At 40.8% G+C, this 18361-nt stretch overlaps 2 protein-coding genes across 3 annotated transcripts; both read left to right on the forward strand.

Moving 5' to 3' along the window:
- Positions 1-1387: 1387 nt before the first annotated feature.
- LOC146492031 (metalloreductase STEAP3-like) lies at positions 1388-12606 on the forward strand. Of its 2 annotated transcripts, none has more exons than XM_085150854.1 (6): positions 1388-1481; positions 2611-2838; positions 5033-5299; positions 5414-5941; positions 6788-6952; positions 9870-12606. In XM_085150854.1, exons 2-6 carry the CDS (start codon positions 2617-2619, stop codon positions 10155-10157), a joined length of 1470 nt encoding a protein of 489 aa, XP_085006980.1. In that variant the 5' UTR covers positions 1388-1481; positions 2611-2616; the 3' UTR covers positions 10158-12606. The 2 variants fall into 2 exon arrangements, with proteins under 2 accessions (XP_085006980.1, XP_085006981.1); XM_085150855.1 differs by having other exon boundaries at positions 1395-1481; positions 2577-2838; positions 9870-12605.
- A 617-nt stretch (positions 12607-13223) lies between these two features.
- LOC146492032 (acyl-CoA-binding protein-like) lies at positions 13224-17767 on the forward strand. Its single transcript, XM_085150859.1, has 4 exons — positions 13224-13333; positions 13634-13751; positions 17152-17214; positions 17313-17767. The coding sequence occupies exons 1-4, from the start codon at positions 13328-13330 to the stop codon at positions 17384-17386; spliced, it is 261 nt and encodes an 86-aa protein (XP_085006985.1). The 5' UTR covers positions 13224-13327; the 3' UTR covers positions 17387-17767.
- The last annotated feature ends 594 nt before the right edge of the window (positions 17768-18361 follow it).

Raw genomic sequence — 18361 nt, forward strand, 5'->3', positions numbered from 1 at the left:
GTAAATAAAATACATTTTAAACTTATGAAATTACAGTTATATGCAGTTAAAAGTCCAAAGTCCATGCTCTCCTTTATATATTCCTAAGCCATTTAGTGGGCCAGCTTGGCGTCCTTGCTGGGCTGATTTTACATTTGACACCCCTAATCTAAAGTAATGTTAAGATTTGCAGCGCTGTAGCCCTGTCTGGTGATTAAGTCTGACGTCATTAGCCGTGTCTGGGCCCAAACTCCGCTGCAGGTCCCTAAGTCACATGATCACTGCGGCATCACTGAGAGTTAAAAACTGTCTAAATTCTTTAATCTATAATAAAATGATCAGTGCGGCTGCTCTACCAGGTGTAACAATTAAGTTTAACATCCATTCATCCATGAAAACCAAATTTATGAAATATAACGGAGTTAAAAGTTAGCAGGAAGTTAGCTCGCTAGTTTCCATCTAAATATAATATAGCATACTCTGACTGAGAAATTTCGAAAACAAATTAAGACGTACAGCTCTGCTATCACTTCTGACATAAATGAAGACACGAAAGTAAACAGCAGTGACGTTTGTAAGGTTACTGAAGTTTGGCTAGCTGGTTTATAATGATGTGCTACGTGAACGCCAGCGACACAGCTATGTTAGCATAACAAACACTGAAGCTGGAGGATGAACGCTAACCTTCTTCCACTTGATAAAAGTTAATGTGAGGGTTCCCGAAGGTTAGGGGCAAATATAATCGCATGGCAGGATGCTATACATGGACCAAACTTCAGTCGGGAGAACAACTGAGATAATCCATCCACAATATGAGGTTAGTCATTAATATACTGCTTCATGGGATGAGCTGCAGTTACATCGTAAGGTTTTAAAAATTGAGCTTTAAGATGAATAGTGGTAATAAAAACCGAGAGAGGCCGATTTTGTTTTTGATTTGTTTTAGGGGCTTGTTAAGATTAAGTATAACAAGATACAAGCACTAAAACATGTTAAAAACACAACAGCCTTATTATGTCTGTGAAGGTTCTCAGTCTTATTAAATGCAAAGTAGTTTGTGCCCGGGAGCCGGATTCATCGCATCATCACTTAAAGACCCCATAGCAGTAATCTGGGGGCACCAGAAGAATTCCAGTGGGGGTAGTGCCAGCCCATGCACACACCCCCTGTTAAGGATGATAAACTTTTCATTTCTCAAACGTCATAATTAAGAGAAAAACGCATAACTTTTCCTCTTAATTATGGAAATGGAGTAACAGCCACTTTGTCTTTACTGTGTGCAGTGCTCATGCTTACTGTGGTGTTAACCCGCCCCTTTAAGTGCAGAAATCACACGCGTAATAAATATCATGGAGCCCGTTACGCTGCTTTATCTCGCTTACACACGTGGGGGCGTGGCTTTATCGCCCGCGTCATCTTATCAGGAAGAAAGGCTCCAGTTTACAGAAAGCTCTGTGGAAGCGTGGAGCCTGAACACCTACACGCGAGTAAACAGTGTGCCTGTAAGTATTCACAGACGACGTATTATGTCAGACAAGCTTTAATTTTACCAAAATACTCGTCTTCGTTTTTCCTGCGTTGTCTTGTGTAACTTTCTTCGGAGACGAAGTTTCCCCGAGTTGACTCAAGGGCATCAAGCAAAGTAGCTTTCTATCCTCTTTTCCGTTTTCATGCCAGAGTCTGTGTGGATTTCAGTCTGTTTAAGTTCTTATCGTTCTCCGAACCACTTTTAGCAAAAGTTACAACATTAACCGAGACAGCCTGTGAAGTATTGGCTTTTTAAAATAAATTCGGCATGTATCACTGTGATCATTAAATGATTATTAAAGTGCTTCAAAGTGTGTTTTCATATTTTTCTCGAATCCTTCCGCGTGTGATAATCCCATCAAACGCGCCAAACGTGTTTCAGTAAAGTTGAAACAATTCAACTGAAAGCCTCCTCAGTGTTGCCAACTCCTCAGTAAGGAAAATCGCTATTGGTTGTCCTAAAAGTCGCTAGAAGTCGCTAACTGACGTCATCACATAATTTGCATAATTGGTCATGCTAATGTAATTGTAACCTACGCTGCTGGAGAGAGAAATAACATCGTGGACGAGACAAAGTAAGCAAAAAACGTCCTAAATGCATTTAGAATTTATTTAGAACTACAAATTAAATTTCTTTTAGCAATTATTATTTTTGTAATGTCTTTCACGTCTTTTTTTTTTAGCGACTTTTTTTTCTAAAAAAAATCGCTAGGGGGTCTGAAAACTCGCTAAATATAGCGACAAAGTCGCTAAGTTGGCAACACTGAGCCTCCTGGGTTAAATGTGTGTGTTTGTTTTGTTTTGTTTTCAATGTAATTTCTTTAGTCAGCGTGTCCAGTAGTAGCAGCAAAATTCGCAGTTGCTATATTTGGGCTGCCATAACATCCATTTACGCTATTATTGGACAGTAACTTTGCTTTGATAGTGCAGAGTTGTGGATCTAGGACATGCCAGCTGAGATTCACAGATAATGGGTATTAGACATGTGTGCTCTGCAAAGGTGCAGCTAGAAAGCTACTGTTAAATTCAACCTGTTGTAACTCTGTTATTAAGATTCGTGTTTGTTTTAGGTCTCATCTGCTGCTCTCTCTGCTGGTTTGTCAGTGCACTATGCCTGATGATATGGCGAGGCCTTTAATCCGAGAAAGAGCTGGGGGCTCCAGACACCTTGAAGCCTCCATGCTGAAGCCCAGCACCCTGTTGATTGGCATCCTGGGCACCGGCGACTTCTCCCGCTCTCTGGCCAGAAGGCTGGTGGCCTCTGGCTATCAGGTTGTGGTGGGCAGCCGAACCCCCGCGCGCTCCGCGGCTCTGTTCCCCGAAGAGGCGGAGGTGACATATGCAGCGACACTGACACTCACGTTCACACTCACAGTGTAATTGGTGTTTTTGTTTCCGTCCCTCTGGTGGTAATTATACATTCCTTTGACTTTTCCCCCAGCAGTGATAATGGATGTTGTTGCTTTACCTCATAAACATAGCTACTAGATAATCTCAGCTGATTGAGAGAAGATGAGAGGCAGTATGGGAGGAGCATACAGCAGTCAATCCATCAGCCTGTGCCACAATACATTTGCACCACAAGATGGCTTCTTGTCAGCCCCTGATTAAGTTCCCATCTGCAGCTTGAATAATTTTTTAAGGTTTCTTCACCACAGGCATACAAATATGGATGAGGAACAGAGAGTGCTATTGTTATGTTTTTCACATGCTTACAGTGGCTTATATCAAATGCGTTCAAGTAACCCCTCTCAGCCAACAGCTTCAATTTAAGTCTTCTCTCAAGGCTCAGTTTAACACAGTTGTCTTTACTCTTATGGGGTGTGAGTGACTCTGGTAGTCAGCGCAGAAAGCCCCACTCAGCTGCTGTTAAAACCCTTCTGTTAGTGAAGGGCAGCCAATCAGAAAAAGGTTGGCTTAAATTGAGATGAAAGGCTGCACCAAGGTCCAATATCCCCTTATCATTTGTTTTGCTCATTTAGTGTTAGTGCCTCCTAGAATTCATGCTCAGTAATCAACCTGTCTTTTATAGGACCTGGAAGTTAGAGTTGGGCTATGTTGTAAACTTTATTGTTGCTCTGCCAAAAAACTGCTGACTAAAATCCGTAAGATGGCTCGAGTTATGGTCTCATGTCAATGTTAGGTCTCACACACTATCTGACTAGATCCACTTCCACTACTGTCACCAGTGTGGAGCCTTTTACCAGTGTGCTTTCAGCTCAGTATAGGCACCTCGAAGCCACAGGGGACAAAAAAATCTAAGGGTCAATTCTTCTTTGGAGTTAAGCCATGTGATGAAATGTGTAACAGCTGAATAACCTTTAACGTTGCCTTAAAAGCTCATGTGTGAATATAGGGTCAGAAATAGCAGTTGGGAATTTAAGTAAGACGTGTATGTAATGATATGCTCCTTTGCCACATGGAGTGTTTAATACATGGTCAAAGCACAGTTAAAAACCACACACATACATTCATCCTAGTAATGCTACCCCCCCCCCCCCCAAAAAAAAACCAAACAAACAAACAAACAAAACAAAAAACAACCCTGCAGCTTTCTTGTCATTTCTTTAAATCGCCTTCTTTAAGGACTTTCAAAGCTCTTCTTTGGATGTTGGCTACCTTTTCATCTGTTCGCTGGCGTCAAGGTGATCCCACACTGCTTCAATAATGTTGAGGTCTGGGGAGGACACTCCATGATTGTCATAGACGTTATTGTTGCACTGCCAAAAACAGCACTGACTAAAATTACAGTAGATCCATTTAGCCATGGTCTCATGTCTCACCCAAACCGTGACACGAGACCATGACTGATAGTGTTCAATTGTATGTTCCTCTTTTCAAGCATTCTTTAGCACTGTGTTTGGGATCATTGCTGGCAAATGAAGTTGTTGCCATTCAGATGCTTTTTAAACTTCTTTAAATTCATAACGTCATCGATTTTGTCAAACCAGTGTCCAAAGAAAGGATTTGATAGACATTCAGAAAATCTGGAGAACTCTTGCTTAAGACTGCTTTTAATAACTACAAGAAGGTCTGTCTTGAAGAGTTTTAAACAGAACTGTAATAGCATATGTTATTACTGCCTGTTTATTCATTTGGAAGCTGCAAGAGAGGACTTCCTGTCTTATTTGAGTTTGAAATTCAAATAATCCCAAAAAAGCTTTTTGGAGGTTTTTTTTTTTTTTTTTGTTCTCTTTCATGGTTGTTTTCAGTAAACATAGTTTGTGGTTAATGGGAACTGTGCATTTAACTGAGACTGACAGCGGTGAGCTACAGGGTTTTAATTCAAACATACAATTTATCTGTCACGTTCAGACGTGTGTTTTTAGAGCCAAGTATGTATTAGGGTCAAGGAGATGCTTAGTGTAAATACTGTAAGCAGAGGTCTATGCTATGCTACGTTTTACTAATATTTGACCAGGCTGTATTTAACAATACGAGGAAATCAACTAATGAAATAAGCTAAATATAAGGGAAAGTTTTGATATCTATATCGAGCGTGAACATTTCTGTCTTTGTCCATCAGGTGACCTCGCAGATGGAGGCTGCAAACCAAGCAGACTTGCTCTTTGTTGCCGTGTACCCTGAGCACCACTCTACATTGGTCCACCTGAAGCCAGCACTAGCTGGAAAGACTCTCGTGGATGTCAGCAACGGTTTGCAAATCAAGCAAGAAGGGCCTTCCAATGCCCAACAGCTGGCTGATCTATTTCCTGAGAGTTGTGTGGTCAAGGGGTTTAATACCATATCAGCCTGGACGCTACAGGCAGGACCACGGGATGGGAGCCGACAGGTAGGGGACGTCATCACCACTCTAAGACTATTCGCATTCATGGAGGTCTGGTGGTATATGTGGTTTCAAATGAAATCGGTTTCTAGCCTCTAAACATGTCGTCTTTTTCTCCAGGTTTTCCTCTGCAGTGACGATCAAAATGCCAAGAGCTCTGTGATGCAGCTTTGCCGCAGGATGGGCTTCATCCCTGTTGACATGGGCCTCCTCTCCTCTTCACTAGAGATCGAAAACCTCCCGCTGTATCTGTTTCCATCTTGGCGCACCCCCATCATCTGCGCTCTGGCCCTCTTTGTCTTCTTCTACCTGTATAACTCCGTCCGTGATGTCTTGCATCCCTACGTGATGGCGAAGAAGAACAATTTATACAAGTTGCCCATTGAGATTGTGAATGTCACTTTCCCATGTGTCGCCTTGGTGATGTTATCACTGGTCTACCTGCCCGGTTTGATTGCCACCTTCCTCCAGCTGTGGTGGGGCACCAAGTACAACCGCTTTCCTAACTGGCTGGACCATTGGTTGATCCAGAGGAAGCAGTTTGGGCTGTGCAGCTTCCTGTGTGCAGTTCTACATGCGATTTATAGTCTGTGTCTTCCCATGAGGAAGTCCGCCCGCTTCCAGCTGATCAACAAGGCCTATGAACAGGTTAGATGAAGAAGAAGAAGAGAGGTGTCGGTTCAGATGTTCCATGAGTCTAACAAACAGGACAGAATAAATATAATATACATATATATACAGAATAAATATACATAGTCTGTAATTAAATTTTCCAACAAACGCATATATTCTGGTAAACTTATATTTAATTTGTTAAAATACATAGCAGTGGGTGTGCGGTTTGTGGAAGCAACAATGTTCCCCCATCACATTTGAATACAATGACCAGGAAGGACGTCTCCCTTTGTGCTAGTCTCTAGCCAAATATGCCCAAGGCAGAGGAGAAGGGAACGCATAGGCGTTTTTGTGCTGAAGAGGGGACATCTAAATTTGTGTCTGCATCTTACATCAGGCCTACGTTTTATTGTTGGACGAGGAGTCCTCTTCACCAAAGAAATGAAAATGCAAAAGTGACACCATCTGCATCTTAATAAGATGCAATCTTCCTCGTAACCTTAAGCTTCATCTCCTGGACTAAAGTCAGGGCTCTAACACACGAAACATTCATGAACATCCTTATTTATTTATAATAACAGATAGTCATTGGTTACTCGGTTATTATCTGCCCAGGTAGGCTGGTTGCTCTGTTTGTGGCAAATGGGGAAGTTACAAAGCGCCCCCTGATGGACAAACTATGCAACATCAGCAATCAGAACATGGTTGAAGGATGTTTGTACCGTCTTTTTAAGTGCTTTTCTTCAACACTTCTTTAGCACTTGAGAGTTAAAGGATCTGAAAAGGCAGTTGTCAGTTTCACATTTTTGTCATGCTCTTGAATATGTTGCTGTTACCCTTTCATTGACTGCATGTCTATCAATGTTGCTTGTTACGCAGGTGAATGCTGGCCACCCAGATTCGTGGGTTGGGGAGGAAGTTTGGAGGATGGAGCTGTACCTGTCCGTGGGCATCATGGCTCTCGGGCTGCTCTCTCTGCTGGCTGTCACCTCGCTGCCCTCAGTGGCCAGCACTATCAACTGGAGGGAGTTCACCTTCGTTCAGGTACGCACCCACACATACTTCAGCCAGATACTTCATGCTAGCATGTGCTGTCAAATGTTTTTGTTCTGCGTGCTTGTAGGATGATGGTCAAAGACGTTGGAGACAGGCAGGACGTTTGAGTCGCACGCATACGAACAGACAGGCGTCACTCTGATGTGCAGACAGATGCACGCTTTGTCTCTTACACCACATAGTGAATGTGTGGCAGTAAGACACATATACAAACACTGACTCTTAGTGTTTGCAGTCCCGCAGCTGCCCCAGATTTGCTGTTAAACTTGTGCTGTGACAAAGCCGTTAGGAGGGTTGTGACTCAGTTTGTACACACTTCCTCCTCTCCTCTCCTCTCCTTACCCCCTCCCCCCCTCCCAATGGCCTCCAGTTTTCCAGGACGTGAAGTCTGCTTGTGCCACTTTTCCCATTTCATCTTCCTTTAATTCGGTGGCCTTCAGATTAGTCACATGTCAACAGTTTGTGCGATGAAAGCACTTCTGGACTTGTTGTCAACAGCATGGGTGCACAATTTTTTTGTTTTTGTGTGTTTTTTTTTCTCTCTCTCCTTTTTTTTAAATGCATAAACACTGTCAGAGCTAGCAACTGTTTTTGGGGTCTTTTTTTAGTTTCTGCTTCAGTGTGGGCGCTCTCGGACAATTAAGGAATCTTTGAGTGATCTAGCTGTTTCATTTATATAGATTATATAGTCAATTGTGGTGGCATTGAGTTGCTTTATCAGTTCTCAGCTGGCTAATATTTTAGGTGCTTTAGATGTAAAGTATACTGAGTACTCGGGTAGAGCAGAAAAATGCTATATGTAAACCAGTCTATTTATAAGTTGCTGCTGTTACCCAGGCATATGCAAATTGTTAAGCCCAATGTGTGACCCACCTGTCACTGGGACACTAACTTCAATATAAGAGCAGTAAATTTAGGTCATAGTAATGAGTAATATCTCAGGCTAACCACCTCCTATTACCAGTTTAAATTCCCTTTTTTAATAAATAAATGTATGTAAATATGTAACCTGCCAAGGGATTGCAGATGCAAATTAGCTGTAAGATAACAGTGTTACAATGCATCATGGCAGCCTTTATGTTAATTTTGCACTGTGTTCTTTTTCAAATAAAACAAAAAAACAAACAAATAAACCTATGCGTAAGGAATTTCGACTTTCAGTCCCAATCAAAAATTTAAGAGCACTTGAAAAATGGCAAAAAATCATATTTTGCCAGGTTGAATCTCAACAAAGTTCCAAGTAGAGCTTCAACATGCAACTAGAAGAAATGGGAGTGAGACAAAACATATTTTTTAGCATGCAATTTATTGAAAACATCTTTTGATCGGGACTGTTTGTTATTAATGTGGCTTGCCTGCAGTACCGTTACAGTCCACCAGAGCTGGCCACACTTTGGGAATCACTGTTTTAGGTGACACAAATGCAAAAAAAATGTTCTGGGTTTAAAAATAATGTGTTTTTTATGGTTTAATTTTTAGTATGTGTGTTTAAGCACTGAATTTATGCATATTTCAATAAATTTGTCATTGCTTTCAGCAGTGAGGATAAACTCAAGCAAACTTTGAAGTTTGCAGGATGTCACATGATATAAATAGAAAATTATTCATCTCTTGCCATTGCAACTCACTTGGTGTTTAATTCGCCTCGAGCTGTGCTGACTACAGGAGCACTTGGAGAGCACTGTTTCTGTTGGTGAACCTGTGGAAGGATTCATAGCAGAAACCTGCAGCCGCCTTTGGCTCTCTAACGACCCCCCACCCTCCCGTCTGCCCTTGCACGATGAGTTTTACGGTCAAAAACAGCCTCTAGTCTCAGGCTAACCCTTACTGCTACATGAGTCTTTGTCGCCGACCATCCCACCACTCTTTTTCTTTTACGTATTTGCTTTTGAATTGAATTATATTTAAATTTCAGGGATATCCCTTGTAAAAAGTTTCAGCCTCAATAGATCTATTATGTTTTTTGCAACTAATTAGGTTCACTGGCAACAGGTCATCAACATGAGTGCGACTAAAAACAGCTTATTAGAAGTAAAGGTTGGCAGAGTGTCATTAATCTGCGAAGAAACTGCATCTACGAATTGTGGAACAAGAATAATTTAGAATAATATCCCTTAACATAAATTTATGAATTCCTTGAATATCTGATCATCTACAGAGTCTCTGTATGTGAGGGACAAATCATTTATTAATGCCTGTGATCCTTTGGCCCTTGGGAGGCACTGCAATAAAACAGACACGTGTCTGTCATTGAAATGAATGCATGAGCTCAGAAACACTTGAAAGCTCTGTCAAACAAAGAGGAACTCGTATGTTAACATGATTCAGAAATGCTGCTGCTGTCTAAGGACCTAAGCTCTTTTATACAAAGCAGAACTACCCGGCTTTTTATCAGCACTTGGTTCAAAAGCCTGCATGACTGATGGTACGGCAGTGTTTCAGTGCCTATTTGATTGGCAGCTTGGACGTCTGTAAAGGCACCATGAATGCTGAAAGGTATATACAGTATATACCTTTAAAAGTTATACGCAAATGTTCAATTTAAGTTTATTTATATAGCACCAAATCACAACATTTGCTTCAAGGCGCTTTATATTAAGTAAGGTAAAGACCTGCAATAACAGAGAGAAAACACCAACAGCCAGACGACCACCATATAAGCAAGCAGTTGGCAACATTGGGGAGGAAAAATTCCCCTTTGACAGGAAGAAACTTCCAGTAGAACCAGTAGAGTTCGATTAAAAAGTGTGCTAACTAAAATGTTGCTAATTTTTAAATCTATGATGGAAACAGCGATTTTAATATTGCATTTTTTTTAATTGTCAACACAAGGAAGGTAAAAAAATGCAATCAGTGTTGTAAGATTTTATTAAAGGTATTATCCCCTTTATTCTGCCTCCTGCAGTCCACACTCGGCTACTGCGCCTTATCCATGGCTACCCTCCATACCCTCATCTTCGGCTGGAACCGCGCCTTCCTCTCGGCCCAGTACCACTTCTACATGCCTCCCACCTTCCTCCTGGTCCTCATTCTCCCCCTCGCGGTGCTGCTGGGCCGCGTGGCCCTCTTCCTGCCCTGCGTGGGCCACCGGCTCGGGCAGATCCGCCGCGGCTGGGAGAAGAGCCGGCACATCCGCTTCATCCTGCCAGACGACGACTGCCGCAACGGGCTGGAGAATGTCAGCAATGTGTGAGAAGCACCGTTTTCAGCAGCGTGCATGGAAAACCCAGACTCATGAATATAAAGCACATAGAGGATAAAAGATTTATACACTCTTTGAGCACTTTGGAGGATCATCTCTGGCCTTTTGAGGCGGTTCAGAGAGGATCCTCTTCAACAATTAGCTGGAAGACTCTTTGAGATTTTTAGAGCGGTGGTGCCACCTTTACTGCTCGATGCATTGGTAGTTAGACTACTTAGTTAACGTTTAAAGTGTTTTATCGATCTCTTTCTTTTCTGTTGATCCAAAACTGAAGAGCAGTATTTGTGCAATCAAAACAGCCTCTGTAACCTTACAGCTGATAGTCGAGCTTAAATGAGGTTTACTATGAGCATCAGAAGTGCGCTTGGCTTTCCTCACGCTGTCTGCATTCTTCTCTAGGAGCATTTTGTGTTGTACAGATCTGTTTCTATTTGAAGTCATTTGAAGGTTTTCTTTTCTAATTTCTCCTTTTCTTCCCTTGACAGTGATCAGCACTGTGTTAAAACAATTTGTTTTTGGGAAAGGCATATCTTAAAGAAAAACTCCTTCCCAGAGTTGACACTATGTTTTGAATCCTCTCCTTTACAGAGAAACACTGCAACAGTAAAATATTAAACTATAATATTTAAACACTGAATATCATCATAATCACTATTTTTCACAATATTTGACACGAGTGCGTATGTTTGAATTAAGCCATTTTCTCAAACGGATAAGCCGCCTGCCTTGTCGTAACCTAGAGGTGCTAACTGCTCATTTTCCAGATCGATGCACGTAGATGCAGCATCCAGGCCAGCGAGATGCACGTCTGCTGCTGCCATCTCGCTCAGGGGAATCTCACCACGGCCTCTGACTTATTCTGATGTAAAATGTCAGATGTTTCTGCTGCTTTTTTTTTCTCCCACTCTGATGAAGTAAACACCAACACAGGCAGTAATATTTCAGTTAAGAAGCTGTATTACAATATTTTACTGTCATTCACTGTTTTACTGTTTATCCAACTGGAGTTGGATAAATCTAAATAAGAAATTATTTATTTACGCTTACTTCATGTCAGGTGACAGTCCTGACACTAAACTAAGGTACAGCTAGCTTATATTGGGTAAGGTAAGAGGCCATAGTTTAAATGTAACCAAGCATCGTGTGACATTAATACTTGTTACACACCAAACTGAAAATAGTTTGAAAACTCAGATTCATTTTAAGTGGATATATCTGCATGTAGAAACAAATGCAATTTCAGGTGTAATGCTCTGTTAGGAAGCGTGGCACAAAATGAAGAAGTCTTTCACATGTTCTAAATGATCTGTCATATGGAGAAGGCGGAGCGGAAAAATAAAAACGGATTAAAAAGGAAGTTTTGACTCTTCAACCAACTTAAACACTTTTTCTTCATTAAAAAAACTCCCAAAACAACACCTTTGTACATCAGCCCTATGTGCACTCTCATTTTTCTGCTCTTGCCAGAGATTTTCATTTATATGCTGGATGTGTTAAGTCTGTGTTTGTCGTCGTGACAACATGATGATTTGGATGGAGGTTTCTTCCTGTTAAAAGGGAGTTTTTCCTTCCCACTGTCGCCAAAGTGCTTGCTCATAGGGGGTCATATGATTGTTGGGTTTTTCTCTGTATCTATGAAGCGCCTTGAGGCGACTTTTGTTGTGATTTGGCGCTATATAAATAAAATTGAATTGAATTGAATTGAATTTCAAGTGTTAATTTATAAAACATGGAATAAAGTTTTCTATGACAGAGCGTGCTTTCACATCTCTGGTGTTTGTCGTCGTTTTTGGAGTTCTTCAGATTAGATTAGCTTCTGGATTTAAATAAATCATCTTCATGTTTTAAATATTACACTTAATGCCACCAAATCTGCACACACGCACACACACACACACACACACACACACACACAGCCGAATATGTCATTTTGTGCTTGCTGCCATCTTGTGGTGACTTTTTCTATTGTCTTGCAAGACTTGTCCTTTGGATTTTTTCCCCCGACTTCATGGCCTCCTCAGTCAACAGATCCCAGTCCAGTAGAGGATATTTGGGATGTAGTGGAAAGAGAGAGTCACATCATGAACAACCTGCTGACAGAGTAATATTTTCAGCTCCTTGTTGATTATGTGCCACAAAGAATCAAGCCAGTGCTGATGGCAACAGGGAGTCTAACCATGCAACAGCAAACTGTACCTAATAAAGTGGCCAGGTACTGAGTTTCTATGTGTGTTTATATGATATTTTAGTTATTATCATAACTAAAATATGCCTTTAAATCCACATTTCCTGCTGATGAAGGTGGACCACCACAACAGCTCTGTTCAGCAGGACTGACTGGAAGAAGCGCACATAGATTAATATGTGCGTGCTGCCCTCTTGTGGTGACTTTTTCTACTGTCACACAAAAACCACTCCCTTGACATGTAACGATTAGATCTTTTGCAGAAACGTTTATAAGTATAATATATATAACATATATAGGTTTGCTATAGTGGGTGTAAAATATCTCACAGATTCATACTGGAGAGTAGATGTGGATAGATCGATCCAATTATAAGTATCAGTACAAGTATTGATACTGACACTGATATTAGTATCTGATTGATATTTTGTTTCTATGCTTCAAGATCAGCATGTTGTCCACTGATATCTGTTAAAAAAAATTGGTTATGGAAATTAAAAATACACGCCTCAAACACACACTATGAAATGACAATCAATACTTTGTTTTAATTGTCTACTTTAGTGCATCAGTGACAGATATGTTTACATTCCAGGTCACCAAGTTTCAAAACACATGATAAGCTTAAAGGTGTGTTTTACCAACTAGTTATTGATGAAAGTAAAAATCACAGTGATCTAGTGGTCATTAAAATGTGTCTAGAATTAGCAAATTGATGACGATCAGTCTCATAAATCATGACTGTAAACTGCCTTTATAGGTTAAAAGTATCGGAATTGGTATCGGCACTGGCAACAGTGACTGTATTTACTTGGTATCCAATCAATACCAACCCCCCCTCCGCACCCCCTCCCAAGAAATCCCATAAACCCTCCCACTTCCTTTCTCTCAGCAAATCACAGCACAGCTGACACAACTGCAGCGAGTTGGACGAGCAGGCCTTTGAACAGGAGCAAAGGTGTGCCCCACTGCAGTCATGACTGTAAGTATGACCTCTTTAGTATTTAAAACTTTCCTGGAATCTTATCTAAAATATTAACATTGTTTCTAAGTGATTTCTCTGTAATGTTGACTTACGTATAAATCACAGGGACTGGAAAGAGGATTTTTTGGTGGGGGAGGCAGGAACCAGACCGTTTAGCTCGACAGGTTCTTGTAGTTGTAACGAGGTGTTAAGTTTAAACTCGTTCCTGGTTATAAGCACTGAGAAGAGCATTCAGGTGATAGTGAAGATGGGCGAGTGGATATGATCTGAGGATATGCTGTGACTTGTCCTAACCAGGAGGCCTTTGACAAAGCGGTAGAGGAGGTGAAGGTTCTGAAGCAGAAACCGAACCAGCAAGAAATGGGCGATCTGTACGGCTTATATAAGCAAGCTACAGTCGGTGATATTAACACAGGTGAGTAGCGTGACTGTGGCGTGTGTGTGTTTGACATATGGAGCCACTAACTGCCTGTGCATGTGCAAAAGCGGAGACGGGTGAGAAAAATCAGGTTTGACGAGTCCTGCGTGATTTGCTGAATAAGTTCCCACAAGTTTTTTTTTAACTTCTGATGTATATCTCAAACGATATATATATTTTTAAACCCCTGATACCTTAAAGGACTTATTATGCTGATTATTTTAATCTCCACCTTTGTTGTCAAACATAGGGCCCGGGGCCAGAATTGGCCCGGTGAAGACTATAATATGGCCTACTGGCAGTGTTGGGAAGGTTACTTTTAAAATGTATTCCATTACAGATTACAGAATACATGCCCCAAAATGTATTCTGTAACGTATTCCGTTACGTTACTCAATGAGAGTAACATATTCTGAATACTTTGGATTACTTAATATATTATCATGCTGTTTACAACTACATGAATGTACTATTGCTGTGATTTATTACTGTTACTGATGGTCCGCGGCTCCGAACCGTAGTAAAGGGACCTCTGGCTAATACGTCGGGTTCGTGTCAGGCTCATAGCCGAAAACTAGCTTTACTTTGTTGTCTGGGTCAACTTTGCTAGCGAGAGACAGAGAGAGGCGTTGAAAGGCTGCTCCAACGAAAGTTATTGTTTGGAGGAAAACAGGAACACAGTGTACAGTCGAGTCTTAATAGCTTACTTACAACTGGGCTCGTCAGGCACTCTTCTTGGCTGCAGTGGTTATTATTATATTTACATGCTTCCAGCTCCCGTTTTTGCTCGATGACAGCTCGTACTTTTACTTTTTCTCCCTCCCTCTCTCACAGACACATAACGGGTACAGCAGTCCATTCTCCCTGCAGCACGGACTACACTGCCTATGATGCTACATTCTTTAGCGCTATACCGGTAGCATTCTCCCTATTAGCTTAGCACAACAACAACAAAAAGGCCTCTCTCACCCAGGAAACATGCAGAGAGAGAGAGCGTCACCCTGTAACCATGGCAACCGTAACGCTGCTGCCTAGAACAACAGAACGTAGCTGTCAAACAAAACCCAAACAGTCCTGACCCGCCACAATATGAAACAGGGAAGTACCGCCGTGTAATCCATTTATTTCAACAAAGTAACTGTATTCTAAATACCACCTTTTTAAACGGTAACTGTAACAGAATACAGTTACTCATATTTTGTATTTTAAATACGTAACGGCGGTACATGTATTCCGTTACTCCCCAACACTGCCTACTGGAAAATAGGCAAATATGATCAAGGGCATAAATTTTTAGACTTTAAACTGTAGTTTTTAAAAATAAGTTTTAGAGCTTTTCTTGCTCATAAAGACACACACACACACACACACACACACACACACACACACACACACACACATATATATATAAAACCTGTTGTTTGGCTTGAAACACATATTAACAAATTGCTCAGTAATGAACAAATACTCAGATCATTTACCTAAGCAGTGTGCTTTGTCAAAACCAAGTATGTGTGTTGGTAATGAACAGTGTGTTCATTACATTGACATTCTGTTGTGCAATTGTTATTTACTTGTATTTTATAATTAGACTTTACATAGTGCTGGGTGGTTTGTAAAGTTTACAATAACTAGTATTATCATTATGCTATATTTTCTAATATGTATAATAATCTCAAAAGTAATACCTTGAAGCAGAAAATAGTAATACTTTATTAAAATTTTAAACTAAAGTACAGTATTTGAATGTGTGTATTGTGTCTACTGTTTGTTAACTCACCATATTCATAAACATCTTAATAATAAATTCCATATTCTATCACCACATAATTTGTGATCAATGGGTTTGCGGTGTTAGGGGTGTGGGAGGGTGGGAGGGTAGGGTCTTTAGGCTTTGGCCCCCACCCCTGCCACCAGTATATTTTTAAGCAAGTATTTCTAACTTTTATTTGAATATTCAGTTTCCTACCATCTGCTCTTAAAGGGCAATTGCCAGGTAACCCGCCCTCCCCCTTCGCACACACATGCACACAAACAAAACACACAGTGTGATTCACACCCTCATTATAGTGAATAAATATTTATGCCATTTTACACCATTAAACTTAGATAGCTAAGGATAAAGAAACCTTTTGTTCTTTAAAGAACCGTTTGTAATAGCTAAAGAACCATCTACAAAATAAAAAGGTTCTTTGACGTATGATGGTTCTTTAAAGAACCATTTAAGAACCATAATTTTTCTGAGAGTAAGGCTAGACCCCCTATGCTAAGCGAGCCAACCGCAGATATGAGCGAGACAGATAAATATGAAGGCATGCCAGGTGTTGCGCCAAACTAGGTATCCCCGACAGAATTTGTTTCCCCTGCATCGGGAGCACACGCTGGACTGTCCAAATCACGGACAAACAGCATCCCACATTGTTGATTTTTAGTTTACAAACACTTCTTATAATGACTAACTACTCCTGACATTTTTGAGATGTTAGCTCTTTATACAACAAAGTTATAGTGGGATACAAATAATATCAGGCTGATCCTGCCACAATTTGTTCCCCATGTGTAAATCACGGACAAACAGTATCCCACATTGCTGATTTTTAGTTCACAAAAACTTTTTATTATGACGCATTACTCCTGAAACTTTGGAGGATTTAGCTCTTTATATAGTAAAGTTACAGGAGAATAAAAATAGTTATCAGCCAAAATGTTAATGGTTTGTTAAAATAATCCCATCTGATACCCCATGAGCAATAAATATATAATTTTCTGTTGTAACCCTCAAACTGAATGGTAATGTAACAATACTAATTTCACTTTTTCACAAAATGAAAACATCAGTACTTCCTGCGTGCTCCCAGCACAGGGGAAACAAATTCTTTTGGGGATACCTACTTTGGCACGACAACGGCCGTAGTGATCGATGTAGTGGTTACGAATGACAGCAACATCAGGAAGAAGGAACATGAGAAGCTCGACAAATACCAAGGGCTCAGAGAAGAGCTCGAGACGATGTGTAGGGTGAAGGTGACGGTGGTCCCCGTGGTAATCGGAGCACCAGGTGCAGTGACTCCCAAGCCAGGCGAGTGGCTCCAACATCAGAGATCTCTGTCCAGAAGAGCGCAGTCCTAGTAACAGCTAAGATACTGCGCAGGACCCTCAAGCTCCCAGGCCTCTGGTAGAGGACCCGAGCTTAAAGGATTGACCGCCCACAGGGGCGAGTGGGGATTTATATATATATATATATATATATATATATATATATATATATATATATATATACACATGAAACTGAATTGAATTGAATTGTGGAGCCTCTGCAATTTATTTCCATATATCACTTTTATTATTAAAGCATCAAAAAAATGTGACTAACTCACAGTTACTTTTATTTTCACAGAGCGTCCAGGGTTCCTTGACTTTACAGGAAAAGCAAAGTGGGATGCATGGAATGCAAGGAAAGGTCAGAAATATGAAGCCTTTGAAAACAAATCTCAGCAATGTCACATTTTTCATAGTAACAAACTACTTTCTCCTTTGTGTCTGTTTCCTGATCGACAGGTCTGTCCAAAGAGGAAGCAATGGCCAAATATGTTGCTGTGGTGGAGGAACTCAAGGAGAAATGCGGAAACTAGAGAGTGTGTTTCATCATTGTGTGCATTCAGATGGTTGAAAGAGATAAGCCATCCTTACTGGAACCTTATTTGTTCGTGTTAACAACAAAATGGGACTGGAAGTGCTCTGGTTTCTGTTTTATGAGTTCTACTGAACCAGTGAGCGGGCTGTGGTTAAATGCACGTAAACCATCCTTTTTGGAGACCCCCCCCCCCCCCCCCCCCCCCGGTACCACTTCATGCTAAACTAAACCAGCTAGTTGTAGCTTCATACTGAGGATAGACATGAATGCAGTATTGGGCTTCTTGCATCCTATCGAGACAGCAAATAAGTGTTTTGTAAAATGTCTGAAAAATAAAGACTATTAAATAATATAAAAAATAAGAATAAAAATTTGTTTCTGTTGTCTTCGGGAAACTCTTTCCTCGCCATCAGCCTTGCATGTTTGCCACAGATGGCTGATCTGTGTTCAGTCTGGCTTCGTCTAACAATCTCACCCCGAGCTTCCTTCAGCTCTGGAACACATCACGGGTGGTGGTGCTTAATCTCAGCTGACGTCTTGAGTCAGAGGGCAAGAAGGAAGCGCTCTTGTGTGGTTGAGGGCAGTAGATGTGTGGCTAAAGCAGCGGCCTGAGGTGCCACTTCTGCTCCATAGAATAAAACATACTACAATGTCAGCGTGGTCATCAAACTGAATTAGTTTAAAAAACTTGTTTTTTTAAAATCCAGGCTGTGTATTTGAAAAGATGGCGCTGAGTGCTGTTATGGGAGCTGCAGGACATACTCCTCAGGAGCTTCAGCTATGCTAATGACAAAATCAGGATGCCTTTAACTCGGTTTTGACAATTCCCTGTTTCTAATTTCCTATCTTTAAGAAATTGATCAAAATGTTACTAAAATAACTACAGCAATCAACATGGTAAATGGACTTGCTCTTATATACTGCTTTCTGCTTAAAGACCTTCATACAACATGTCATTCATCCACTCACACAC

Source organism: Neolamprologus multifasciatus, chromosome 23 (assembly GCF_963576455.1).
Source record: "Neolamprologus multifasciatus chromosome 23, fNeoMul1.2, whole genome shotgun sequence".
Taxonomy (NCBI): Eukaryota; Metazoa; Chordata; class Actinopteri; order Cichliformes; family Cichlidae; genus Neolamprologus; species Neolamprologus multifasciatus.

Coding starts and splice junctions, on each gene's coding strand:
- LOC146492031 (XM_085150854.1), top strand. CDS start 2,617: ATGCCTGATGATATGGCGAGGCCTTTAATCCGAGAAAGAGCTGGGGGC. Junction 5,300..5,413: donor CACGGGATGGGAGCCGACAG/GTAGGGGACGTC, acceptor CTTTTTCTCCAG/GTTTTCCTCTGCAGTGACGA. Junction 5,942..6,787: donor TCAACAAGGCCTATGAACAG/GTTAGATGAAGA, acceptor CTTGTTACGCAG/GTGAATGCTGGCCACCCAGA.
- LOC146492032 (XM_085150859.1), top strand. Junction 13,752..17,151: donor AGTCGGTGATATTAACACAG/GTGAGTAGCGTG, acceptor TTATTTTCACAG/AGCGTCCAGGGTTCCTTGAC. Junction 17,215..17,312: donor TGCATGGAATGCAAGGAAAG/GTCAGAAATATG, acceptor CCTGATCGACAG/GTCTGTCCAAAGAGGAAGCA.